Genomic DNA, 27,332 nt, shown 5'->3' on the forward strand with positions numbered 1-27,332 from the left:
TTATTGTTAATGGAAACCCACTTCGCTCTTTGGGGGGGGGGGGGGGTTCCTGACGCCGCGTCTTTTTGCAGCTCGTGCTGCCAGGCGATCTGGGACTGATTTGGGGGAGATGTGTGAGAAGGAGGAGAGAGTCTCTCTCTCTCCCCCCCCTCCCTTCTGCACATTCTCCCCCTCCCAGCTGTGCATCTCCCCCAGCTGGCTGGCCGGCTGTCCCAATGGGAGGGGAAGTAAAAGTCCAAATGTTGCATCATATATACAACCGCCGCTGGACATATGAGAGACTTTATCACAAACTGCCCCCCCCCCCCCCCCCTCCGTATTCTCCCCCTTCTTCCTTAGTTTCTGCTGATGTCAGTGTGTCACCACGGTGGGTGGGCCGTAACAAGAGCCGCAGTCGGCGTGTCAGTAGTTGACCTGTGGCTCCCTGCGGCTCTTTGGGAAACCCGTGAATGTAATAGAACGTAACTGATTCCTCCGCTGTGGCACATTGTCGCCCGGCCCGGGTCGGCTCCAACCATCGCTCAGTCAACAGGCCAAAGCATCAGAACCCGCCCCCCCCCCCTGATTAGTTCACACAGCTCAACACCCTTTAGAATCGTCTCCGAGGGAGAACGATCAATGCTCTCGTTAGTGGGGCGAGAACGATTTAAAGTAAAAACAGTCTAGTTGAAGGATCGGGTAACATCCGCTCCAACATTTTCAAAACCCGCGGTCGAAAAAGTGCATCACGGGAGCTGAGGCCGAGGAACAAAAGCCTGTTGTCCTGAAACGTGACTTTGTAGTACAATTCCATACTACATTTTCTAATTTTCTCTCCTCTCTGTCTTCCCCTCCAGGAGGATTCTGATCCTTTGGACCGTCCTCTGCTGCGCCTGCTCTCTGCGGCTAGCACAAGCTCAAGGTAAAGCGCCTTCGGGACGAGGACGCCGACGCGCGCCAACGCCATGTAGAGTCTCAAATAGGCCTCGTAGACAGCGAGAGGACATTTAAACAGGGGGGTCACGTTATCATCAGTCGTCATTAATTCTATGTCTACTGAAACGTCCACCTTGTTTGTCCAGTGATCAGCGTCAATGTTTCCCATCAACGGCTCGGTCAGCCGGTTTCTCCGTTAGCGTCACTGTTTGATCCGTCGGGGCCCAAAAGAAGTGGATGTTCGTGCACTCAAACACCTGCACTGGATCTAGTTTGTAACTAGAGTAGAACCCTTTTTTTATTTTTATTTTCCCACGACGTACTTCGCTCTCACGCCGTCCCACGCTCTCGGCGGGAGCGTCAGACACACCGGCTTGAAGTGGGGCATTCCTCGAACATGACCGCTATGTGAAATGTCTTTGCTGATGATGTCATTTCTGAACAGCTTCTGAGGTTGGAAACGGCCCAGCGAACGAGCCTCACACAACTCTCTCTCTCTCTCTCTCTCTGATGCCTTCAAGGTCTCGTGGGAAAAGCTCCCGGTGTGCGTTGATTCCCAAAGTCTCCTCACGTCGTCACACATTCAGCCGATGCACTCGGCTTCATTAAAAAGACCCCTCTGTCTGACTCCGCTGTCAGTCAAAGCGAGCTTTTAGACGCCTTTTTGATCAGTGACACTTTCTGACATTTTCACCTGTAACGTGTCACCTAAAAAGCTTGCACGGTGTCCTGCGTCATTTCTTAGATTAGCACTCGTTTCTTTAGGAGCCGGAAAGTGGCGGCAGGCCAATCGATCGTTTTTTCGACCACGCCGAGCGGAGCAGCAACAGCACGAGTCAGTAATACCGTCAGAAAGCTCACCAGTGCTCGCCAAACTGGGGGGGGGGGGGGGGGGGCCCGCCCCTAGACCTTGCCCAGCAAACTAACAAATACAAAATAAAGCGAGGACCTCACAAGCCAGGGAGGTGATCCTGCAAACAATACTCACTTTCTTCCATTACTGGCTCACATATACAGTATATTCATCACATGTCATCAACACAGTCGTGCCGAGAATCAAACCAGCAGCTCCGTGGTTACTGGTTAGTGGCAATTGATGCCATCTGGGGCAGAGAGCGGTTATAATGATTGTAAATAATTCATGCGTAACAAGATGAAGGCGCACACCCCAGGACTGTGCTCCCCGATGTTGGGAGTCGAGCTCCTCCGTTGCTCTCGGGTCCATTTGAATGAGCCGTGGGAAAAGTGTAACTGAGAACATAATGATATCCTAAATGATGAATGATATCGGCTGGTTAGAGGGGTCACAGAAAAGGCGCGGGCTGCTAGGATTCGGAGGTATCCAGCGTAAGACGCAGATCAGGAATCCCTGCGCCTTCCTCTCAGCGCGCTGACAATTCCAACCGGCGCTCTGTGGGAAATTCAGCCCAGGAGCTTCTCACTATCTGTTGGATTTCTCCATTTGCATGTGTGGGTTTTTTTTTATCGAGCTGACCTCCCACTGTCTGCACACACTGAGCCTTTCCCCCCCCCTATGTCTAGTGTCTATATACTTGTTCCTTCTCTGCTGAGTCGGAATACATCATTTTAGCAGTTTATTTCAGTCTTGCACACATTTGATTTGTGTTATAGTCCGGAAGAGGACGGATGGTGGAGCCTGTGTGTAATATTTTAGTTTTTCTTTCATTTCCAACCTCACTACACTGAATACACCCAGTCGGCCGTAGTGTCCAACATGGTTACACCCTTGACGCTCATAGTAGTCTCACCATTACAAAATGTGGATATAATTACGGCCTCACATAGAGCTCCGCATCCGAAATTGCAGCAATACAGACTTACAGACTTCAATGTGTGACGAATCGCCACATTTGCCTCCCTGACATGCAAGTAGCAATTAAAAGCTGCAGGAAACACTGCGCGACCCTTTTTTATGTCGACGCCACCGCCGTACATCAGCGGATAAAGTCACGTGGCTTTCTCTGTCTCCGCACTAATGTGCCTCCTGGAACTTTCAGCCGCCGCTTCCCAAAGATCTGCTAATTGGCGCTGATGTAACGATTACATCATTTACGGAAATAACCAGAGCGGCTTGTTGAGGTGTGGCCGTATCGGAAATTCTATGCAGCCTTTGCCGCAGGATTTCCATTATCTTAACTTTAAATGCATGGCCCCACAACATCATTATCCCCTATATTAACTGCTTTCTTGTTTTTTATGTAGGGGAACCTATGAACCTAAACGTGCTATGCATTTAGCCTTATTTTGACTGTCCTCTAAAGCCCTCTGCGGTCTGGGCCTTCGCCAAAGTGGTAAATTATGGTAATTTGGGGAAGAACATGAGTAGTGCATGCAAAGAAAATGGCAAATACACGTTCAGCATCTTTGGATGCTACCGGTGAGTGACTTTTCTCGCCCTTTTTGTCCGCAGATGTGGACGTTCTGCAGCAGCTCGGGCTTTCCGGGCGAAGGCCCGGCGGCTCGGCAACCTCGAGCGATCGCCCCGTCCCCAACGGTGTCATCCCCTTCAAGTCCGGCGTCATCCTCACCCCGAGGGCCCGCCTCCAGGCGCCCCTGCGCGCCGTCCTCCCGGCGTCGTGCAGCCCCGCCAACCTCTCCCTGATCCTCGGCCTGTCCGTTCACCGGGTCAACGGCGCCTTCCTCTTCTCGGCCCTGTCGACGGAAGGGAAGGTGCAGCTCGGCGTGCAGTTCTTGCGGGGAAAGGTCCTGGTGCGCGTCGGGCAGAGGAGCTCGGTGGTCTTCGACTATGACGTCCAGGACGGCCGGTGGCACAGTCTCGCTGTGGGCATCCAGGGCCGCCGGGTGTCCCTGCACACTTCCTGCGGGGAGCGAGTTACCCACCTGGATTTGCGCTCCAGAAAGGAGGAGGCTCTGGATGCGGAGGGCTCCTTCCTGCTGGGCAAAATGAACCACAACTCGGTGGCGTTCGAAGGCGCCATCTGCCAGTTCGACATCTATCCGTCCGCCGAGGCGGCTCATAACTATTGCGATTACATCAAGAAGCAGTGCAGAGAAGCCGACACGTATCGGCCCGCGCTTCCACCCATGCTGCCTGTCATTTCCATCAGGGCCCCTTTTCCGACTCAACCGGCGTCGATGGAAATGTCCAAAAGGGCCGATGGCCCGTCGACGACGAGCGCGGCGTCCACCCGCCTAAAGCCCGGTGCCGTGCTTGTTTCTGGGTCGGTTCCCCCGGGGTCGGCCAGTCCAGCGGACTTTCGTACCAGCGGGACGCCGCCGGAGCCCGAACCGACTGCCGCCGGCAGTGACGAGAGCGCCACAGGGCGAAGAGACGCTGATTCGCCGGAGCCTTCCGGCGGAGTAACGGATTTACCTTCTTCTTCCGCCCGACCCGCCAACGAGCTGCAGCCGGACCCTCCGGCCACCGGAGCTCCAACGACCCCCGAGCCGAAAGTGAGCAGTGTCCAGGATGTCGAGGCCACTTCACCTCTTCCTGTCATCACCGCGGCAACGGAAGTCCTCCAAATGTTCCTCCTGGAATCGACCGCCTTCTCGCTGCTGGATGGACCGCCTGGACTAAAGGGAGAACCAGGACCCGCGGTGAGTCCCCACGCGTTTGATGCCCGGGCACGAGTGTGTGCGTGTTTCATCAGCCACAATGAGCGCTTCTTTACACTCGTGATTATCTTTTAATAAATGCACGTTTTACCTCTCGACTGCTATATTTCAGTACTTCCCACCAATTTATTTGGATCGCAATGACACACAACTTCCCTGACGTGTTTGCTTACTTGACAATGGTGTGTCGCTGCGTTAACGATTCGGGATCGCTGTATTCTATTCACTTTTTGAACTGCATTTGGTGTTAAAGGCTCTCTGGGGCCGTCCACTTCTTGGCGATTTAATGTGTGATTTTTCTTTTTAGCAGCAGTGGTAGAAATACTCGTGTTCAGAGGCGGCTTTGAGCGGAGGAGCCGGCGCTGTGGTGTTAAGATTCCTCTGAGAGAAAGCGCGACAGTTCAAAGAATGGGTACTTTTAAAATGGGGTCAAAGGTTAAAAAAAGCATAAAGCTCTTGAGCACAATGAACTGAATTTTATGTAAAAGCAGTTCTCTATCCAGGTTAAAGCTGTTGTGTTGTCTTCACCTTTACTGACGCTATTGCTCACATCTCACTGCAGCAAATACTAAATTTAAGTAATTTAATTAACTCACAGCAAAGAGTTGACGGGGGAAAGCCGTCGCCATCAACGAGTTTCGACTGTGGACTGTGTTCACGCTGAAGACACTGATCCGCTGTTGAACACGAGATGGTTACCCACATTTTCCATCGTTAAAAGGACTTCTCAGTCTTGTTTTGACCGAAAAGAATGTTTCAAGTAAAGCATCGCTGCTCTGGAACCCACAGCTCTGTCCAAGCCAGAAGCGCTGTAACTCATTTGTCCCTGGGGTGTGTTAAAGGTCACCGTTCTATTAGCGTAAAGGCTCCACAGACTGCTCAGGCAGGTATAGATTATACATCAGTGCCATTGTCAGGCAAAACGTTGTTCCATTTCAGTGATGACAAGGAGACATTGTTTCACTGCGATTATGCTCGACATTAATGCGCCGTGGTCTCTTTACGAAGTTGACTAAAACGACACATTTATTATTCGGCTCTTCCAGACATTTAAATGAAAAATAACCTATTATTTTTAATGACAAATCGTCCTCCTATTCTCTCTCTCTCTTGTTCAATGAGAATGTAAACATGTGGGCACATCGTAAGGGTGACGATATCCGTGATTTCGCTTTGCATAAATATATTGGATATACTTTTAACCTTGCAGATTAAAAGTGGATATTTAATTAAGCCCAGGATTCAACTAACTATTTGGGAAACACCTTAAACTGAGGTAGTGTGAAACCTGTATTGTTTCATCTTTTGCAGAAGTGGATCGAGGTCATCAACTGTCTTGATTGTTGTAGTTTAATAATGATTGAGGCACAAATAAAGTCATGACTGGGTTGTTATTTCCTATAATCCGCATGCGTTCCCGAGCTGAGCCCGAGCAGCTCAAGCACTTATCATGTTGTGTGCACGGCCTGGCGGCGGCTGTCTAAAGGGTCCAAAGGTTGCTGAAAGCATTCTGGCCTTGTCAGAGTGTATGCTGGCTGAAAGAGTGTAATTATAGTTGTTGGTCCCCTGCAAGACTTGGAAAATAAGGAACGATCAAACATCTCAAAGAAAAACTCGGGTTCCCTTACATTGACCTCCCTGCCAGTGCAGAAACCTGAGCTGTATCGACTGATGAATATCCAGGTTTCTTTCTCTTTTGCTATTCGAAGGTATCAAAGAGCGACTTGGAGTGACACGGCTAGAAGGCAGAGACTAGACTTGCTTCTCTTCGTCCTTGACACCGCTCATGTTTCCTTCTTTTCAGGGCCTTCAAGGACTTCAAGGGTTGCCAGGAAAGCCGGGGAAGAGGGGTCCCAGGGTGAGTTTCCTCCCTCCCTTCCTTCTGTTCTCCCTTTACCACCTTTTCATTTTCCCCTTCGAAGTCTTCCCCGGCGTGTCCCACCGCGTCTCAATGACGAGTTAATCACGTCCGATCGCCATTAAAGCGAGACGGCGGCGACGCCGGCGGCGGACGCCCTCGGTGACTCGTTTGGATTACGGAGCATTATTCAGCCAGACGTTAGTTGGCTTTTGGCTCCGGCTCTGATCGAACTGCGCTCCTTCGCTGCCAAGGTCCATTTGCTAAAAAACTGGAGAGCAAAAACAAACCCGTGTGCAACAAATCACTGGGTTGCCAGGGGTAGAAAATGTATCGAACACACATGGAAGGTATTGGGGTCGAGGTGAAAAAAAAGAGGCGCTTTTTAGTGGGTGAAGATATGTAAACATGCATTTCCAAAGCAAAGTACTTTATTCCCGTGCACTGGAGGCCGCAGCACTTAAATTGGGCACAGCTACCACGTTAGCATCTGTGAATGCTTCCAGTCTGTCGGTGCCGTATCTCCCATTTGTGGAGCAAAGTGCCAGTTCTACGACCACGAGCTGCCGATGGAACCTGAGGGGGGGGGGGGGTGAGATGTTATTTCAAGCTCAGGAAGGAAGACACCGCGCACATGATTTGTCCAAGGGACCTGATATTTTAAAATCCAGGGAACTTCAACTGATGGTCGTGTGTGTGAGTGTAGCTGAAAAACTGAAAATTGGATGTGGAAAAGTGGATGCACGCATATGTTTTGCAGACACTACCTTTACTACCTTTTTGAGGGATTCTCCCGCAGCGAAACGGTTGCTCCCTCGGCATGAGCTACCCGGCGGGCGCTGCAGCCGGGCCGCGGCGCGGTGGGCTGCGGCAACCACAATCCCTTTTAAAAGGAGGAAGAAAGGGGGCTTTGTGTTCTTATTAAAGGCACTTAAGACCCCGTCTGGGGCTCAGCAGCTCCGTGCTGGTAGAGCACCGACCTCTGCAGAGTTCACTCGCCATCAAGCTCCTTAGAGCCGATTGCATGCGGCACCGGCTCAACAAAACGAAAGAAACACCCCAAGGGGGCAGTTCAGGTGGGAGTGAAAGCAGCTTTTTACATGAGCAGAGGGTTTTGTATTTTGCACATAGCATACTTTCATATCCAAAAAAAGTTGATTAGGAGTAGCGTTTTCAGTTTTTCCCCCATTATTTGCTCTTACTGTGTTTTTCTCTATTTAGTGGACGTACTAACGTCTCTGTTCCCATGCAACAGCCCGTTGGCCATTAGCTAGTAGCGTTGCATTAACATAATTTAACATATATATTATATTAATCTGCTTTGACTGTAGGCTGTGTAGTACACATGGTCTTTACTAGGAAAGCACTAGGGAAGCTATTAAATTATTAAATAAATATACTGGAAAAACTGCTAAAGACACCAGAAGCAGATTTGGTTTCTTCCATCTTGTGATCTTCCTCGTTGACCCTCATCAGAACTGCCGTGTTTGCAGAGCGCTTAAATCTTTGGAAGACACCCGTCTCATTTGAAGTAGAAAGTAAACCATGTATTCTCACTCATCGCAAAAGGGGCTGAAGCTTCGGGGCGACCCGGCGCCACGGGGGGCGCTGCCTCTGAGACCGAACCACCGCCTTCCCCCGACCACGGTTTTATCTGTGTTTTAAAATTGAAATCCTTCTGAAAGGAGCGCTCTGTGTTGGCTCAAATGAGCTGTCTTCTCAGGGGTTTAATCAAGTGCCTTCTGTCTTTATGGGTCACACTGACGCGTCGGCTATTTCCCGCGCTAAAGCTAATCAGGAGCATATTAATGGAGTCGTTTTAGTGATGTGTCAGGAGGTTCACAGAAGATCCCGGGAGTCAGTTTTGTTCATTATCTTTGAATTGATCCTGAGCGCCAGCAGTAAAAATGTGAACGTCTTTAAATCTTTAGATCTTTTAAATCAAAACAGACAGAAAAAGTTGATTCATTTGAGTAGTTGTCGACACCTTCTGAAACCTCAAGGACCAAAGGAAGGAAGTTTGCAGGAAATGAACCTACTGCGAACAATCAGTAATTTCTTGCCAAGAGGTACTTGACACAAGCCAGTCGAAGATCGACAAATGAGAGCAGTCGAATCTATTTTTCGATGACATTTCATGGACTTAATAGATAAATGAGTCGCCGAGGATCCCGCCAAAATAAGTCGCACCGTGGCGAGTAATCATCGGGCCGCTGGCGGCTTCCCTTCGTGCAGCCCGGTGGCGGCGCGGGCAGGTCTGTTCGGGGGTTAACGGCCTATAAAAACGGTAGCGCTCCATGTGTCACACCTGTAAAAGTCATCGGCCCGCATCGTAAACCGCCTGGCGACTCTGGCATACGTCTGCAGGCCTCAGGTGTGTGTGTGCGAGTGTGTGTGTATGTGTACGTGCTGAATACTTTATGTCTGTGCACGAGGCCCGCCCACCTCGTCACCCCGGCCGCACGCCTCCTCACCTTGTGGCACCTCAAGAAATGCAATGTGTAACATTCTCTCCAGACCTCCCGTTTTCTCTACGTCCCCCTCGTCCCTTTGCTTCCTACCACCCGGATAACAACCCCCATACGTTTACATACTGAGCCAAGGGAAAGGAAAAGGGAGGAGAATGTAGAGGAGGAGGAAAAATGTCAATGAGCTTCTGTTAAGTGTCTCCATATGTCCGGATGCGAGCGAGGGGAGAGCTCTGGCTTGTTTGAGGGGGAGGGAGTGTGGGGGGGGGGGGGGTTGCCTGGTGCTGCCTGACTCCTCTCCACAGTCCTGATAATTCAGTGCGGATGACTAACAGAGATGGATTGGATCACCCAACCGTCCACCTCCTCCGTCTGTTTGACTTTCACCTCGTGGTGGAGGGTGGAGTCCAAGAGCCAGCTGCATCCTGTTCAGGCCTTCTGAACATGTTCCAGTGCTGTCAGTTTAGCCAGGTAAAGATTTTTTTGGTGTGCCGTGTGGGCGAAGTCAGACCGAGCGTCCTGACAAGGAGGCCTCGGGAGCTGGTGGCTTTATATGACTTCTCTTGAATTTGTACAGTCGCTTTTTTTTCTCGTTTTTCTTTGGCCTCCTCCTCCCCTGCTCCCGTACGTCCACCCACTTGGCACGACTCGCAGGAGATGGGCCATTTTGATCAGGCATTAAAGCGCAGATGGCTCAATGAATTACATCTAAGCGCTTCATACATCACAGATACCTGCGGCCTGCGGCACGAAGCCATTTGGGGATCAAGCCGTGATGGATGAGCGGCATTCGCTTTGTGGGACCCCGAGAGAGCTGCGGAGAGAGCGGGGGGAGGGGGGGGGTGAATCACATCCATGTGTCCCCACTTGGATGGGCGGGCGGACGCAGAACGTCTCGCGTAGCACCTGCACACCACATCCACAAGGGGCGACCTCGGGGCGCGGCCATCCCCCGTGCGCACCAGCGCAGACCCCCGCAAATAGTTCCAGCTCGCCGCTCTGTTCGACGGCGATCGCCTATCCAGCCAGTGACTTCCTCTCGTGTGTCTCTGTCTTTTCTAGGGTCCCCCGGGACCTCATGGAAACCCCGGTCCTCCCGGAACTCCTGGAGCGAAGGTACGGATCGATGAGTTTGTTTCTAACCCACTGCATTTTGGAAGGATGAGCAAACTGATCTTTGTGTGTATCTATGCCCCCCCACCCCATCCTAATCCCCCCCCCCCCCCCCCCCATATTGAGAACAAAAGTCCCCTCACCAAACTGATCATGGTTCTGCTCAAAGAGAAACACAGCAGGGAATCCGGTCCACACTCTCAGTCAATGATGAATTGGCAAAACAAAATGATTACATCTTCTGTTGAGATAACGCAGCGAGCATTCAAGTTAGTTCCTCTCCATTGTGTGATCACAGACTATCGGCTGGATCCTGAGGGGAGATTTATGACTCGCTAAATAAATAAAATACTAAAATGAGACACGACAGAGCGTTTTATGGTCTGTATCTAACCAAAGAAACAAGCATTTAAACAACAATGCAAATTTGAAGAAAGTCACTCCTGTGTTGGTTTGCTATTCCTCTGTGTCTGCCCGTCTGAGGGTCGGAGGCTCTTGGCTTCACATCGCGACTCGTCTCGCCTCTCAAGAAGCCATTGGTTTCCCCTTCGGGGGAGAAAAGCCGTTTTAATCCTTTCCGACTCACTAATTTTGCAAGTACTTGACATCAGTCCGTCTGCTCCAGCTGATTTGAATTGTCAACACAGCGAGCTGCTCAGCTCCAAATCCTGTCAGTCTGATATCACAGTCTTAAACTATGATGGAAAACGCTCCCGATCCGTTCCACTGGGTCGAACTTGAGCATTTACCACTCTCGGAACATCTAAAACGACATAATTGGTACCATAATTTGGCCTGCTTTAACGTGGGGGGGGGGGGAAGAATCATATAGTGCATTTGTGTTGTCTAACCAAACTTGGCTCTGCTCAGTTGGACCTCAGTCAGCGGCCAGTCGGGTCTGGCACAGTTCTCCACTCGCTGGATGAAAAACGCCGTGTGTAAGCTTGATTCGGCTTTTGGATGCTTCTATCTGCACGTGACAAGCCGACATGTAGATGGGGCGACGATTAACGACCCACTAACATGAGAAGCCTACCAGTAGGTTTAAAGGGATTCCTAAGGGACCCTTAGCAGCAACATTTGAATGGCAAAGAAAGCGTAAATCCCCCGATGAGCCGAAGTAAGCGGCAGCCAGGTTTACCATCGGTAATCCGTTTACAAGCTCTCACACAACTCACGCTGTCGAATACGGGTCGCGCTTTTCGGGGCCCAGCAACTCGCGCGTCGTCGCCCGAATCAAAGGATCACGAACCGCCGCCACTACAGCGTCTGGGCGAGACGATAGCGAACGATGTCACCGTATCCTTTCTTAAAAAAAAAAAATTAGAGTTGAATGCGTACGAAATAATTGCTTCCAACGGTCTTCGGCGTTCAGAAGGAATGACTTCATTTAGCTTCTCTTTGAGTTTGCTGTATTTAGTGGTTGAGATGAAAACACCTCTGAGTGTCCGTCCTCCCGCTTAGAAAAGACTTTCCTCTCCATGCCAAGCTGTTGCTGTCAGGAACACACGTAGGTTTTAAACGGGCCAATGTGCTGGAGATGGGAACTCCTGTTGTACTTTTTCCAGTAACCAAGTTAAATAAAGTTATTTTCGAAGCCGTGCAATTTCTTTCCGCTGGACTGAACTTCTTCCTTTTGCACAAATAAATCCCCAAAAAGGCGCCTGGTGAGATCTGCTTCTCTGCATGCCTAAAGGTTCTTTTTTTATTAAATGAAATGTGTGGGAACACCTAGCAGCAGTTGCTTGATTGCAGTCCAATCGTCTTCCTCCGTCAGTTCTTTACACGATGAGCGGCCCTCTCGCGTTCTAATCGTGTAGATTTCTGCAGACCGACTCGGAAAGCGGCGACAGGGTTCCCACTGCCCGAAAAGGGAGAAGAATGCAGAGGATCGCTCCCCACCGTGACTTCCCGCCGGCCTGGGTGTAAACCGAGTCCCGGCGCGGCATAAATGGGCCGCGCTTTTTTCTGTAAATAAAACCGCCGCTCGGCTCACCAATGAGTAGGAGGAACCCGTCACTCCTCGATTAGCGCGAACGTAAACGGCGGACTCCTCTGCCGCCGCGTGAGGTGGAGGCGGAGAATCTGCGATAAACGATAAGAAAACGTTGTGTTTTTTTTCTGTGTTCCAGGGACAAAAAGGAGATTACGGACAGTCACCTGGTCACGCCCCAAAAGGACTCAAAGTATGCATGTCGTCAACACAGCTGCTTGATTATTCCAATGATGGTCGTTTTAAACGTGGCCTGATTTTGTTCCTTTTGTTTCTCTTTCCCCAGGGAGAGCCCGGTGCCGTCGGCCCCCCTGGACTGTACGGCCAAGATGGACGCGAGGTAGACAATCCGCTTAGTTCCCCAACTCGTGTGTTTACCCCGCGAGGAATCCACGGGGAAGTAACCGGCGTCCGTCAGACGCCTCTCAGTTTACATCGTGTTTGCTGCTCTCTGTCCCTTCTCAAAATAGTTTTCGTTTTCCATGTGATTTGGAGTTTGTGTTTGCCGAGGATCCCTAAACGAAACGTACACCCGCTCAGCCCCGACGCGCCCGCGGCGGCCTTCTGTCGGCCGCCTAATGCCTGACATTTTGCAGGCTTCAAAGAGCACACCTGTGGCTCGGGCTCCCCAGAGAGTCAAGATACTCGTGTTTTATTTTTTCGATACCGCAGACCTCCCAAAGGAAGGAAGGTTTTACATGCTTCCTTTCAAATGCACACATTGTGCCCTTCACTCCTTCTGGGGGACAGATCCAGTGAAAAGTCCTGATAGTGGGTTTAGTTCTCTGGGTTATTGGTTTACATTAGAACTGCGTTATCCTGACAGCCCAGTGAGGGTTAGCAGATCTTTTTCTCCAGGGCCTTGTATATTGTATCCTTGGCCTCAGCCTTGCACCCCCCCCCCCAAAACAGTAATTACGCATAAACAAGGTGGTGAGAGCTTTTTGGTTCTCCTCCTTCGCAGAGTGTGAAATTAACTGACTGACTTTGTTTTTCCACATTGTTTAAAACAGTGATCGGTTCTATTTCCCCCCCCGTGGGAATATTTTTTCATGTTGGTGGAGTATCGTCAAACTTTCACACCTTCCTCCATTAGAGAATAAACCTGCTGATTTTCTACTTTATTTTATATTCGATAAATCCCATAAAAAGACCCTAAGCAGCACTTCGTGTTCGAGGCTAAATGACACATTTGATGCTTCCGTAACCGAGGAACATTGCGTCGTGCTCGTCGCCAGGATCCATTTTAAAGCCTTTCGTGGGTTCATGTGCGATGGGCTAATTGGTGACGCCGGAATTGCCTGTGAAGTGTGTGTGAATGGGAGAGCGAACGGTCGTCTGTCTTTATGTCGGCCCTGCGATATACTGGCCCCGGATTGACCCCTGCAACCCTTTTAAGGGTGTAGTGGTTTAGAAGACGACTGACTGATGTTGACCGTGTTTGTGGATCAGTGATTGCTAGCTGGCTGATTCCAACGTGCAGAAGGCCTCACACAATCTTTCACAACCTTCCTACTTTAATTAATAAACAGCATTTGTGGGACACAACGACTTAAACAAAGGACATTCATTTTCAAGGTTTACTGCGCTGTTCAAATAAATTGAAATGAAATTTCCTCGCAGGTAACATTTTCATTTTGGATGAAATGAGAGCGAGGACAATGAGCTTTGCAAAGGGAATCTCTGCTGAGTTACTTCACAGGCAACATCTGTCGAGGAAAACAAAAGCTCGAGGGAAAAAGACAGGCCCGTTTTTTGCCTAAATTGCATTTGGCAATTTATCATCGCACTGGTCCTTATGCGGGTTTGCTGTCAGAATCGTACTGAATCGCACAAGATGAAACTGTGCATCGGTACGGTTAAAGTCAACGTAAAGTCAGGTTTCAAATGCCAGAAGAGTGCTAATTGGAACACAACTGTCACGCAACGTGGGAACACCTTTTGTCTGCAGCTTTTTCTCTTATTTAGACACACACACACACCGGTAAGAGTTTAAAATGATTTACCAACAATCTGATATGCGATCGGACAGCGCCGACTGCGTAAAACCAGCTGGTGTGTTGAAGGAATCTCCATCCAGTGTAGTAATACAGGGGAGGACTCGAAAGGAGGAAGACCTCCGCTCGCCGTCTCCTCGAGTCATGAGCCGCGGATTCATGGGGAAAAAAAAGCTGTTGTTCTTCCTGCTGATTTGCGGCAATGCGGGATCTCTGCTGGGCGTGGACCGGCTCCCTGGCTCAAGACGCACTGTGACCACATCGGTTCAGGTGGGATCTTGGCCCCTCTGATCAAGTCCGTGTTAACCTCAAATACACTCGGATCCCCCCAAAAGTAAACAAGGAGAGCCAAAGAAATCCAGCTAATAAAACCAATCATCTTGGCTCTTCTGGAAGCCACCAAACACATATATTGCTTGCAGCTGTTCTTGACTCTTTTTTTTTTTTTTTTTTCCGCCCCTTTTTTTTTTTCCTATCATACTCTGACACTGGAAGCCAAAACCCCTTACAGTGCACTTTTGTATTCCAATTACACCGAAATTCCAGTGTGTGCCACAGATGAAGCCCGAGGGCTCGTTCCCTCGCCTGCCCTCGTCCAGCCAGCCAGTAAAACCCGCCGCTGCTTTATGGAGCCGGAGGTTTTGGGAGTTTTGTGCTCCGGTCTCGGCCGGCTGCCAGAGAAAACCTCTCTCGCTGTGGGAAACGTGTGGAGATGCTCAGGAGTCAGTGGTCTGCACGGGGAAGTAAGACTCACGTCCGTGTGTGTGTGTGTGTGTGTGTGTGTGTGTGTGTGTGTGTCATAGCTAAATGTTGGGAGTATTAACAGCCCTGGACCAGTGTGCCTTTTTACGCAGACCGCTCTGATTACGGCAAACTGGAACAACCCTCAGCTTTTTTTTATTTTTTATTATTGGCTGCGCAGCCCTTTTTCATATTGGTGCTTCCTGCTCCTCATCTTTGGATAATAACGTTTTCATACTGTAGACTTTTAGTTGCTGAGTCTGATTTATCCAGGAAGAGGAGTGTGAAGCTCGCCAAGTGGAAATAGGTTTTTGTGATGTAACAAAGTCCACGGACTCTCTATGAACAGTTTGGGGACATGAGGGAGAACTAATGGAGAATTTGCTGTCTCTGAGGCACACATTTGAATTTAGTTTATGTCCATGTATAATATATATATACAGAATACATACAGGCATGTCCTTTCATGGTGACTGTGCTCCTTTGGCTCAGGCGCATACTCGTCTCTCTTCTTGGCTGAAGCGCTTTGGTTCCTGCAGGAGACCCATCTAATAAGATTGCTTATGATCAACTTCAAGCGCAGTGCTGTCTGTCAGTGAATAAATACACAAACAGTCATCGATAGGGAGTTGGACTGTTCTTACTGTGGCTGATGAACCAGCATCTGGCTTCACTCAGCGTCCCAACGCTGCAGGAGACGTGAGCCTTTTTTACTTTTATTTATCGGCCTCAGTAAGAGGCTCTGACCATTTGTAAGTGATTAACGCACGAGTGTTTCTCATCTCTGAGACACACTTCTGTGAACGCAAAAGCGAATCATTCTGCTACGGGTTCAAGGACCAGGTCCAACATCACGTCGACACCAGGGGCCGCAGTCCCACTTTATTGTTTTGTAGCTTCACAAATGTTCCATTGGCGTGTTATTAAATACGCTCTTCTGAGTAAAGATGATGCACCGGACAGATATTAGCATTTGTTCAACATCGCTCTGGAACCGGTCCGACTCACCGGGGGGGGTCCCTCGCCGTGAGGTGCAGCCAGACAGTCTTTAAAACTCCTTTTTAAATTCTGATCACGAGTCCATCATTTCAGTAGCCAGCAATCATGTCGAGCTCCGTTATTGTGAAATATGTATTTGGTGATTCACAGCACATCAGGTTTACAGGAACAGAGGCTAGCTGTTTCCCCATGGTTCCAGTCTCTGTGCTAAGCTAAGCTAACCATCCCCTAGCTTTAGCCTGATATTTAACAGACCTATATTTTCCATACTATTCCTTTTCAACTGCAGGAAAACATGTAGGTTTAGGTGAGATATGGTTTTCAGTGATTTCAGCATCCTGGCGAGTAAACAAATGAATATCGGCACACAACAATCCCCACCACAGTATGGACGTTTGCCCAGATTCTTTGGTCCAGTTCCTGTTCCTCGTCAGCGTCACCCCGGCGCGCAGAAACGCCGCACAGCGACTGTCAAGAGCGGAGCGCTGCTTAACATGGACGCTGTGCATGCACGTGGCAGCAGGCCTCGGAATGGGCCTCCTGAAGGCGATTTGTTTACTGTAGAATGCTCATCTCTTCACGTCAGCCTGCGGCCGCCTCTCTGTCTGCCGGCGGCTAATGGCTCCCACGCTGGAGTGCCCCCCCCCCCTCGGAGATGACGCCGCGCGGCTCCCGGCTGCGGCAGTCGGCGTGCTGATTGGAGAGCACACGAAGGAGACCATTGGTTACCACGTTGGGTCTCCCTGCTTCCTGTCTGACCGGTTTGCTGGATGCCAACCTTTGGGGTCTTTATTAATTTCTATTTTATTAGGAAACAAAGTCAAGTGAAGCACTTTGACACGATTTGACATTATTTGAGTTGACCGAGGCGCCGTTGACCGCTTGACCACTTCCCCCGTGGTGCTTTGATCAGACTATAACATGAGATACTGGTATTTTTACTCTCTCATTCTTGGAACTTCTTGTTCTTCTTTGTCAACAGGGGCATAAAGGTCATCCCGGTCCTGTTGGTCTGCCAGGGGAACCTGTGAGTACTTGATGTTTATCATTCATTCCGTCGACGTGTGGAACATCTCAATCAGCATCAGAAAACTACCAACGTGTTGGCCACATAGTAATTAACACATACTTAATCCAATGATTATGAGGGTAGTGCTTCCTTTAGGCCGATAAGTGTAACAAGAAGGGGCAAAAATTTGCAATTCATGCAAAAAAGTGCAAATAAAACCAGGAGATGAGAATGCAGACGTTACAGGAGGGTTTAGTAACAACCAGGAGACAAGTAAAAGAGACCAGGTCAGTTGTGAATTCTCTGGTTCTCCTCAGACACGATCCCCCCCTCCCGCCCTTTGAAGCCTCATCGTGCTGCTGCGTGTTAGCCGTACGTCGCTCTGTGTTTACTCATCCCAACAGACAGCGTCCCCCCCCCGTCCGCCGCGTCCTTCCATTTATAGTTACAAAGCAGGAGAGACAGCGAACGCCGACACTCGGGCATTACGGCGAGGGAGAAGGGACGTTAGCTGTTGGCGGGAAGAAAAAAAGGGAAGGAGGGGTTTATTTTGGCAGAGGTGGCAAGTGGGCTGGATAGTTCGGACGTCCCGAGGTCATTCCTCCTCCTCCTCCTCCTCCTTCCTGAGTCCAGACCCTGTGTGCGCTATCTTTGACAAGAATGTGCTCCGTCACAGGGGGGAAAAAAAAGGGAGAACTATCCCCGTCTCCTCCAGCGCTCTCTGGAGACGACGGGCTCCTTTCTGTGGGAACTCAAATAGCAACGTGGTTCTACGTGCACAAGCGGCCCGGACCGCTGTGATTCCTGTCAGGGAATTTGATTTGATGCTTTTGTGATCCGGTGAAGATAACTGGTGACATCTTGTGTCCAAAGGACATTACTTCTTGATGGACTATTAATTTGGTGGAACTTGTACATTGAAGTTAAAGATGCTTAGTTTATTTCAGTTTACTTTAGAAAAGAAGTGATGCTTACTTTCAGTGTTTCTCAGCGACATGTAATGTGTGCGATTTGCAGACATTGTCGTCGTCATAAATCATCTGAAAGCTCAAATCTTAAATGATTCTGGAACGTGCTTTTGAAGAATGTCAGAAATCTCTATTTTCTATTCATTGCCACTTAGTTACAGTTTCTCCTTTTTATTTGACTGATAATAATAATACAAATAATATTCATCCACATTCTGACTGTGAAAAGTTATAAAAAGGCCCAGACTGGAACAAAAAAAAAAACTGCTTACACGGCATTTACATTACTTTTAAGTTTATGGATGCAAAAAGGACGATTAAGTGTCCACGTCTGGATTTACGCTTCTCTGTGAGGTAAACTAATGTCTGCTATTTGGAGAAGTGGCTGTTAAACGAACCTCGTTTCTAATCTCTCCCTGCATGCAGCATTAAACGTCCCCCTCGGAGGGATGCATCTTGTTCGGTTTCAGCGCAGGAGGGAATCTCGTATGTTAAACTGCGCGTTGGTGGGGATAAACAAATGAAGGCCAAACTGTGCCCACGGTAGTTCTTCACGCCATGCGGCAGGAACTCGTCATAATTGCTCTTATTGTCGGATTAGTTGAGGTGCTTTCAGCGTCTGCAGCGGCACCTCTTTTCTGATGCAACACTCACTCTGCTGAACAAAAGGTCTTTATTGAAACGCTGTGAGATGTGAATTTCTTCTAAAGGACCAAATGGAGTTTTTTTTTCTTTTCACTTCATAAGTGAAGTGCTTGTTGGACGTTTTTAGCTTATTATTCTTGCAATAATTGCAGCTCCAACAGAAACCATGTGTGCAGAAGAAAATGAGAGTTTTTCCTACAGATCACCTCCTCCCTCCATCCTTCACTGCCTCCTGCCTCTGTTGGTCTCCTGACCTCGTCCAGCGCTGACTGCTCTTCTGTCTCTCTGTCCCTCCCCAGGGTGAGTGGGGAGATGATGGAAGCCCCGGGGCCAAAGGCTATCCTGGCAGGCAGGTGCAGTAAACCCAGTGTTTCGGTGCTGGTTGAGCAGGGACACACACACACACACACACACACACACAGTTGTCTCTATTGTGAATCCAGCCGTATGAAAACATTTTTGACCTTTTTAAAAATAAAGCTAATTTCTGCGAGTAAGATTTTGTCCCCGTCATAATGATGAAGAAATTATCGCCCAATTGGTTTTCCTTTCTGCAGCTATAAAATAATGTAATTTAAAAGATATTGGATGCCCGGCAGGGACCCCCGGCCATCGGCGTCTCAGTCAGCCTCAAAGAATCTAATTCGGTGAACCCAAATAAAAAGTGTGTTCCCGCCGAATGAAAGCGAAAGGCCACGACGATGTCGAGAAGCGACTGCGGCGGGAATTTCAGCGGCGTGCGCCTCCGGTCTATAGCGAGGAAAAATAAAATAAAATGTCATTGTAAGCACCGCTCCGGAGAAAGATTACAGGGTACAAAATAAGCTTCCTCTGTCAAACCGAGAGCGCCACACGTTGCGTATGTAATGGTGTTGCCTTCGATGTCTCCGGTACTTCTCTGTAGTCGGTGCCATCGATGTGAGCGTAACTGAAGGATCTGAAGGCGTGACCCGCTTGGGCCGCTTTGTTACTGCGAAGAGAGAACAGATGAGTCGCCCTCTTGAGTTCAGTTCACCAAAAACGGTGTCTTGCGCTCAGCTGGATATTGTGCGCCTGTCTTTGAGGTGGCTGAAATCCTTTTTATCATCTATTATCTTCATTCTCTCATCAGTACTCCTGAATGCGTTTCTGTAAGCTGGCGCCGACACCGTCCACTCCATAAATAGCGAGACACCGCCTTGCTCACCTGTCCACTCCCCGGGGGGGGGGGTGGGGGGGGGGGGTCTCTGATAACGTGGGCCCCCTGTGGACAACCCGTGCGTGATGGATGAGGTTTGGGCGCCACCCACCATCTGTGGGCTGTGGATCAGCAGCGTCTTGTCACGGCTCTGAGTCCTCCGGAGGCCGACGTGATCCTTTGCCGTTGCAGGGGGAGATTTTCTGCTCCGGTGGATTCGCTGACAGCGTCTCTGAGAAATTAATGGACGTAATTAGCGGATGTTGCGGGAAGGCAGAATGAGTACAATCCCGCCCCCCCCTATAGGAATAGACCTATGGTCCTCTCAATGGTTACCTAGAACCAGTTGGGAGTGTGTGTGTGTGTGTGTCTCTATCTGCACACTCAGCCGCCTGTCTTTATTCCTCAACCTCCATAAAAACATAGCGACGGGTTGCCAGGTTGGACGCGGTCACCCACGACACAGCTCTGGGGAAAAAAAAACGTGCAAATATAGCGAGCGAGCAGACAAATGTAAACCAGTCTCTCACTGACTGGCAGAATGCAGCAGGTGTTTCCCAGCCTTTAAATATTGACTTGAATATTGATTCCATTTTTTTTTTTCTTTTATTAATTGAAATAAATTTGCTCATCAAGTGTTTTAAGTCCTGCCGCTCGTTGGTGACCGTGGGCCTTTGTGCTGCCGTGTGTTACTTGCAGGGTTTACCCGGGCCTGTGGGGAAAATGGGGCCGAAGGGAATTGCGGTAAGTAGATGTTGAAAAAACTACTACATGTACATGAATGTGTGTCATTAAACACTCAGAAAGCAGCGTGTTTTTGTAATCGACGTAAACCGCGTGCACCTCGGACGCCGCGCCGTTTAAAGAGTGACTTTCTCTGTTTACTTGTAACTCATTTTCTCCTCGCTCGGCTTCCGTTGAGGGGCTCGGAGGGGGGGGGACTCTCCTCTGTGCAGTAAACCCCTCTGAACTTTCGCCGTCTTAAACGAACTGCGAAATGACTGCTAAAGAAATTACCCGACCAATGTGGGCACTTAGAAAAGGGAAAAAGGCCAGCGTAGTAAACGCCGCTCCTGTGGCCCCGTTAAGCCCGTGATGATAACGACAGATGGCTCCTTTGGTACACGCCGAGTGCTGAAGGATTAACTCTGGCTTTCTTGAAGCCGCGCTTCCTTTTTTAACGGTCCTAATGGTTGCCAAACATCTTAAAACCTCAGCATGACCGTGACGCATTCAGACGTTAACTTGTCATTACATGCCGTTGTAAATTGTGTCGCTGACCCCCCCCCCCACCACCACCACCACTACCTGCTTCGCCTCTCGTTCCCCAGAGCAGGTTTGGCTGAGAGTTCTCCAGAGATCCCTGAGGTGAGGGTATGTGCCCTTGGACTACATCGTGGAAGCCAGCACCATGCAGTCCATGGGCATATACACTTGCCTCAAGGCTTGGCTGCACAACGCCGCTCCACCGCTGCAGCTCTGTGTGCTGTAGACCTCTTAAACAGTTCTTCATAATGTCCGTCACCTCTGCTAAATCTCACAATCCGCCTTCCTTTTTTTCTCTTCTCGTGGGCCCTCCCCTCCATCCGTTTCCTCTCTAGGGTCACATAGGTCTCCTCGGGCGCTTCGGCCTCCCTGGTCCTGACGGTGAGAGAGTGAGTATCGGTGGAGAGTCAATGCCTGTGGCATCGGGAGACTGAGTGGAAATAGGTTTTACCCCTTGAATTACCGCAGCCAGATGTCACAATAATCCTGCATTTAAGGGATGAAGAAAACCAACCTCCCAATTAACCCAGTCAGGAATCAATATCCCAAGAACCTCCAGGGCAGTTTTGGGCTACACAAGTAGCACTGTTATCTTTCTGGACAGTTAGTCCAACTTGACGATTCCTTCAGTTTCCATTCAGCTCTTTACTAAAACATTGTCCTTAAACTAATGACCAATTTCTGTCAATCTCCGCTGTCGGCTGTGCTGACTTTGCACGCTGAGAAGCTGACGTGCTGCGGTTTTTCTTATTGAAAGTAAGCACGCTAGCATGATGATGTGGCACTCAGGGCCGAGCGCCGCTTGTTGAGGCTGACGAAGTACAATTCAGTCTTGATGAGAGGGAGGCAACAGCAACGAGCCCCTGAAGCCGACGGCACGAGCCCGAATATTGCAAATGAGCATTTTGTGATCCAGTTGATGAATGAATATCAGATGAAGGTCCTTTTAGTAGCTCTTTTGAACGTTCGATCACATCACATGACTTTGCTCGGCAGACAAAGTTTGCCTAATTGTCTGTATATTGCATACGATTAAAGCTTCTGGTTATTTGATACACACAGTGTATGATATTGGAAATTGGAAAAGCCCTTTCAATATACTCCTGTGTGAATCACATTCTTGACAAACATAAAATATTGAATATTTGCTCAGTTTATGAACCTCTGGTTGCATATTGATGATATTGGCAGAGCAATCCAATTAGGAGAGCTGCTTAATTTGACTGCAACTTAATATTCTCACGAGCAGAACTCACATTTTCTAAGATAATGTAACTGTGTATCACAATACCTCCATCGACAGACGGTAAATCACTGTGTTGAATAATTCCAGGCGGCTTGTGACCACTTTAAGGATTTCTCATCCATTTTAGTTTAAAAGTGAATTATTTATCCCAATTCCTTACCTGTTAGCTACAGAACAGCTGCTGCTGTTGCCAAGCTTTAGAGTATCTGTTGAGCTGAATATTTTAACATTCATCTTGGTATAATTATCTAAGAATAGAGAGGTTGCTTCTCCCTTTTTACTCCATCTTTCACTTCTGCGTGGCTAAAGGCTTTGTGTCCCATCTAATGATTTCTGTGTTTTTCACATTACTCTCTTTAATGGCTCCATTAGCTTCTCATCCTCCTCTCTCTGTCTCAACTGTGTTTCCTCTCCTGTTTCCAGGGAATTCCTGGCGGTCATGGGAAGAAGGGCAAGATGGGTAGGCCGGTAAAGTTTTCTCTCAACATACTTCTCAGAGAACGTTTGTGATGCAGCCTCATGAGCGCGAGGGTTGTTTGTCTTCATCCACGGCCACAGAGCGTTAAGTGAGCATTACTCTGAGAAGACAACGTCCACACCGTCCCCGTGACGCTGGCGATTACTGCACCATCAGCAGCCTCTTTTTTTAAATTTTTTTATTAAAGTCAGAGGCTCCTCATCTTTGAATCTCACTTTGCCTGAAGCTGATTCGTAAACGTTTTGGATTAACGCAGGGCGTTTATGGCCGTGAGTCTTCCCGTCCTTCCACGGGACGTCCTAATGCAGCACCGAGTGTTGCGCCGCTGGTGTTAATCTGCTGTTTTCCCGAGCCGCGGCGCACGTGTTCGTTTTTGAAATGATCAGGCAGTAGCGGTCAGCGAGACGCCGACGCCAAGAAAAGAAGGAAAATAGGACGGCGGGCGTAATAGCCAAGTCGCGAGCGAGCCAGTCCTCTTCCTCTGTGGTGAAAAGTGAGCTCAGGGCCTGTCTTGAGTCAGCAGTTAATGCCGTTTGGTGTGACGACGCACCATGTTTGCTCCACACGTCCCGAAGCCTAAAACAACGAGAGCCACAGAGAATATGTTACGTTCAGCAGCTTCATTCCTCCTGTGTTAGCTTCATGGATGAAAAGTAGGGAAACGTTCTCCTTTTCATCATATAAAAGCTGTATTCGGTGCACAGCGGAATGGCCGATCACATGACCAAAGCCGCCTCGCCGGGCTGCGATGAGAGTTAAACACGGGAACAAAAGAGGCGCCTTCTCCAGCTCCCTGTGGGCCTCGAGGCCTCCATGCGATCGCTCCCGACGAGGGATCCCTTTTTTGTTTTTTTCTGTCTCCCTGATGTAACCACGGGTCGCCGCGGCCACGTGGCCTCTATTACAGAATTTACAAGCAACAGCTGGAAAAGATGTTAACAAACAAAAGGGGGCCTCGGTCCACAGTCTCCGTGCCAAGCGGCCTTGTTCTGCCGTTCAGACGCGTCCCGGTGGGGTCCGGTTCCCCCGCCAGCGCGCAGACACACTCGGGAAGCGCTCAGCCGTGGCCGATGGATTTGTCCCGGCTTAGACCGCCGTTTTTGGGGGAAACCCTTGGTGCGACAAACCGCGTGATATGTAAAATACGTTCAGGCGCTCTTGACAGCGCGAACTTGATAGACGCCACTGAGTGTCCTCTCTGGTTTACACGTCCATCCCGTTCTGTTTGTGTGCTCAGGGGTTTTCCGGTGACTTCGGAGAGAGAGGACCCCCCGGCCCTGACGGGATGCCAGTAAGTGATGCTTTGGGGGGGGTGATGCAGCAGTTACTCCCCTCGCACCGCGCACATCTTCATGTCAAATCTGCCATGCTGAAATGAGCGGAGGGACACAACGCTCCGGCTACCGGTGGACGAAGAACCCAATGTGCACTCGCTTACCTGGCTGTGGGTGTGTGTCATCTCTCCTTTGTTGTCTCCCTTCTCCTCAGGGTGAGCTGGGCTCTCCGGGTCCATGCGGAGTCACCGGTCTTATTGTACGTGTTCTTTAATGACCTCATGTTTTGGGATTTTATACAATATATTCTTGGCTTTTCTTCAAATAATTTGCTTATAACTACTGATTTAAACAGTGGTACGAAGAGAAAGTTTGATTCCTTCCTTGTATCTTGTCTTCAAGGCGTGATTGGTTTGGACGTTCAGCGTTGTAAGTGTGTTTTGCGTGTGCTTACGTGTGCAGGGAGACGTGGGCGCCGCTGGCTTCATGGGCACACCAGGAATACCAGGACTCAAGGTACGTGACGCGGTTTGTAGTCGTGTCTTCAGATCGGCTTTTATGCCCCTTAATCGTGTTCCGTCCTTCATCTGCTTTTTCTTTGTTATTATTTTGCTTCCAAGGGAGCACCTGGGAACCCTGGGGAACCAGGACTGAAAGGTGATAAGGTGATCTGCATATGTATATTCCATCATTACTCACCTACAATGTACAATAACGCTAGAGGGGGAGAATCACAAAACTGGGAACAGATCATTCAAACCTGCGCACGGCTCGAGTGACCGGTGACCCGAATGAGCTCTGCGCAAACATCTGGACGCTTCTTTATGTCTTTCTTTTGTGTTTTCTCAGGGGGATGATGGCATAGCGGGGGAGCCGGGGGAGAGCGGATTCCAAGGGGACAAGGTGAGCGCGTGTCAGCGGGCCCTCGGGGTGCTGCGCCGGGTCGCCCCGTTCGCAATGGGATTAGTGTGCGATGCTCGATGTTGCCGGCGCGTCAAAGTGTCCTTCGGTCGACACCCCGATGCCCAGGCGGCTTCAGACATCAACATCGTCGTGTTTGTTTGGCCCTTTTCTTTCTAAGATGTTGCGTTTGTGTATCTAACCCGGATGTCCGTCTGCATGATGTTCCTGCTTTCGTTCCGCAGGGTATGCGCGGTTCGCCCGGGTTGCTGGGTCCTTCTGGAAAACCCGGACTACAGGTATCTCCTATTGCACATTCGAAACCTACGTAACGAGACAAACCAAGTCTAGATGATTCAAGCACGTAGGTACATCGTGCACATTATCAAATGACCCAAAAAGAGCTTGGCGGAGAGTTTTCCTTCACATACGTTCATTCTAGTCGATTTAGATTAGTCTGGAGACTAATCACGCAAGTTGGCGCTCTGAAGCGTCCTTAATATTTTGAGCGCAACAACGGTTGAATACTAGAGCTTAAAGAAAAGGAGATTTCCCTTTTTAAGTTGACCTTGAAATGAACAAAAGAAGAAGATGCAGCTTTTTGAGGCTGATTTCCTGTCTTTTTCTATTTTATATTCGATCATTTGTGTTACGTAACACACAACGTTTCCCTTCATGAACCATTTAGGGCCGTTATGTTGTGACGCGGGTGATAACGTTGGGGCTGTTTGTGACATCTCTTAGGGCAAACCCGGTGAAAAGGGCCCGGATGGTTCGCCAGGTCCTCCTGGCCCAGAGGTATTTACTTTAGTATTATGTTCCGGCTCAATGTGTTATATTGCTGCTATTGTTGACAAAGTGCCGTGTGCCACTGTGTGGTGATGAAGCTGTGGTCCATCCTAACAGGGTTTCCCGGGCGACATCGGCCCGCCAGGACAAAATGGCCCGGAGGGACCCAAGGTCAGCCGAGGGACATCACCGCCTCAGATACGGGTAGAGATGGAAGTTCATCCTCTGTGTTTCCTCCACAGGGGAAGCAAGGGACCCGAGGTTTTCCCGGTCCAATAGGAACACTCGGCCTTCAGGTGGGGTTGACTTAACATATTTTAAGAAGTAAATAACACTATTTTTCTTCCTCTCCCGTACTTTTTAATTAACTAATGAATTTAATTGTCTTGGCAGGGCGACGAGGGAGCGGTCGGCCTCGCTGGACCCGCTGGACTCGAGGTACAAATACAACAACACGTTTAGCGTTTAACTACGACCGGTTATGGTTCTAGAGCTGTTTTTAAAAGACCAAGAGAACCGCACAGTTTCTTTCCCAAATATACTCGTAATGGATGATTCATTCGGAGACGGATGCCCTGGATGAGGAGCGGTAATTACCAAAACATCACAATCATTTGTTCTATTGCGTTCGAGTGTGTTAGTTAATGTTATTGAATCCAGAGGCTCTATGAAATAACTCACAGTCCTCTCTGTTGTTTGTTCTGTACCATACAGAGATTTATATTCCCAGCTAAGAGAGATTAAATGAACACGAGAAGAATGGCTTTGTCTCTTGTGTTTAATTTAAACAAACAGTGACTATGTTTGTGTCCAGCGTTGGTTCGGTTCATCCCAGACTAAACTCCTCCGAGGAAGTGCTCTATTTTTCCAATGCTTGATTCCAGTTGGCCGTCTCACAAAAGTTGAACCCACAAGTGATTACTGGAAACAATCACAAGTGACTGGATGTCTTCTGGGAGTAATAGAAAAGCTTGTTTTATGGATCAATCCAGGGTTGTTTTTTTTAGCAGGGGGGGGCTTTTGTTTTGGCTTCAACTGTCGGTTTTCTTTGTGCCAAAGGCAAAAAAAGGGAGATGGGTAGCGTTTGTTATTTCATTCCGTGCTGTTATTCTCTGCTTCCTGCTCAGGGCAGGCCTGGGAGGCAGGGATTCCCCGGACTGACGGGCCCAGACGGACTCAAGGTCAGACCCGAGCTCCACGAGCTGCCGCCGTCCTTAACGGAACATTCCCTCTCATTTATTAAAAGTGCATCAGCCGAATATGTGTAAATGAGATGTTAATTCTCTGCGCTGCCCGCGGGGGAACGCACCCCCCCGAGCACATTTTGACTGATTTCAACTAAAAAAGACAAGCATGAATAAGTTTGTGAAATGCTAATTGGCTGGTTTTCGCTGCAGGGCGAGACCGGGATGACTGGCGAGGGTGGACAAGTTGGCGAGAGGGTAAAGGCCCTTTTCTCTTCTCGTCCTGCTGATTTCTGTTTGATGCTCGCCGCGTGTGTGTGTGCGTGCGCGCGCGTTTCAGTCGGAATCCCCATTTTATTAAAACAGAACTCGACCGAGTGAGAGACGGTTAAGACGCCGTGTTTTCTTTGCTTCAGGGTCTGCCGGCCTTCGTCGGGCCTGTCGGAGAGACCGGCGTCGCGGGAGAAAAGGTCAGCTGTCTCAGCTCGTCACACCAAAGTCCTCTGCGTTCATGCGCCGGGGGGATTAGTGCTGAAACCAGAATGTTGTAGGATCTACGACGTCGGGTTTCAGCCTCTCAGATTTGCTGCCTTATTGTTTACAATTACAATTTGCAACAATAATTCAAAGGCATCACTTTGTGAGGCGTGAAGTTGTGATTGACATAGTTGTGGTTTCATATTTTGTAATCATTTCATCTATCAACAGCTAA

General features: G+C 49.2%; 1 protein-coding gene across 9 annotated transcripts in view; it reads left to right on the plus strand.

Moving 5' to 3' along the window:
• col27a1b (collagen, type XXVII, alpha 1b) overlaps positions 1 to 27,332 on the plus strand; it is a 44,944-nt gene that overhangs the window by 641 nt on the left and 16,971 nt on the right. For all 9 annotated transcript variants that reach the window (XR_013452099.1, XR_013452100.1, XR_013452101.1 and 6 more), the window contains exons 2-25: positions 837 to 901; positions 3,347 to 4,497; positions 6,320 to 6,373; positions 9,904 to 9,957; positions 12,087 to 12,140; positions 12,234 to 12,287; positions 16,667 to 16,711; positions 18,606 to 18,659; positions 20,183 to 20,227; positions 21,085 to 21,138; positions 22,419 to 22,463; positions 23,711 to 23,764; positions 23,962 to 24,006; positions 24,210 to 24,263; positions 24,368 to 24,412; positions 24,597 to 24,650; positions 24,893 to 24,946; positions 25,392 to 25,445; positions 25,554 to 25,607; positions 25,679 to 25,732; positions 25,830 to 25,874; positions 26,564 to 26,617; positions 26,834 to 26,878; positions 27,037 to 27,090. Coding sequence is in view for 5 of the 9 variants with exons in the window: in XM_078087514.1 (XP_077943640.1) it covers positions 837 to 901; positions 3,347 to 4,497; positions 6,320 to 6,373; positions 9,904 to 9,957; positions 12,087 to 12,140; positions 12,234 to 12,287; positions 16,667 to 16,711; positions 18,606 to 18,659; positions 20,183 to 20,227; positions 21,085 to 21,138; positions 22,419 to 22,463; positions 23,711 to 23,764; positions 23,962 to 24,006; positions 24,210 to 24,263; positions 24,368 to 24,412; positions 24,597 to 24,650; positions 24,893 to 24,946; positions 25,392 to 25,445; positions 25,554 to 25,607; positions 25,679 to 25,732; positions 25,830 to 25,874; positions 26,564 to 26,617; positions 26,834 to 26,878; positions 27,037 to 27,090 (2,341 nt within the window). In the remaining 4 variants the exon portion in view is untranslated. The remainder of the gene's footprint in view (positions 1 to 836; positions 902 to 3,346; positions 4,498 to 6,319; positions 6,374 to 9,903; positions 9,958 to 12,086; positions 12,141 to 12,233; positions 12,288 to 16,666; positions 16,712 to 18,605; positions 18,660 to 20,182; positions 20,228 to 21,084; positions 21,139 to 22,418; positions 22,464 to 23,710; positions 23,765 to 23,961; positions 24,007 to 24,209; positions 24,264 to 24,367; positions 24,413 to 24,596; positions 24,651 to 24,892; positions 24,947 to 25,391; positions 25,446 to 25,553; positions 25,608 to 25,678; positions 25,733 to 25,829; positions 25,875 to 26,563; positions 26,618 to 26,833; positions 26,879 to 27,036; positions 27,091 to 27,332) is intronic.

The sequence above is a fragment of the Gasterosteus aculeatus genome, chromosome 13, assembly GCF_964276395.1.
Source record: "Gasterosteus aculeatus chromosome 13, fGasAcu3.hap1.1, whole genome shotgun sequence".
In the NCBI taxonomy this organism is placed as follows: domain Eukaryota; kingdom Metazoa; phylum Chordata; class Actinopteri; order Perciformes; family Gasterosteidae; genus Gasterosteus; species Gasterosteus aculeatus.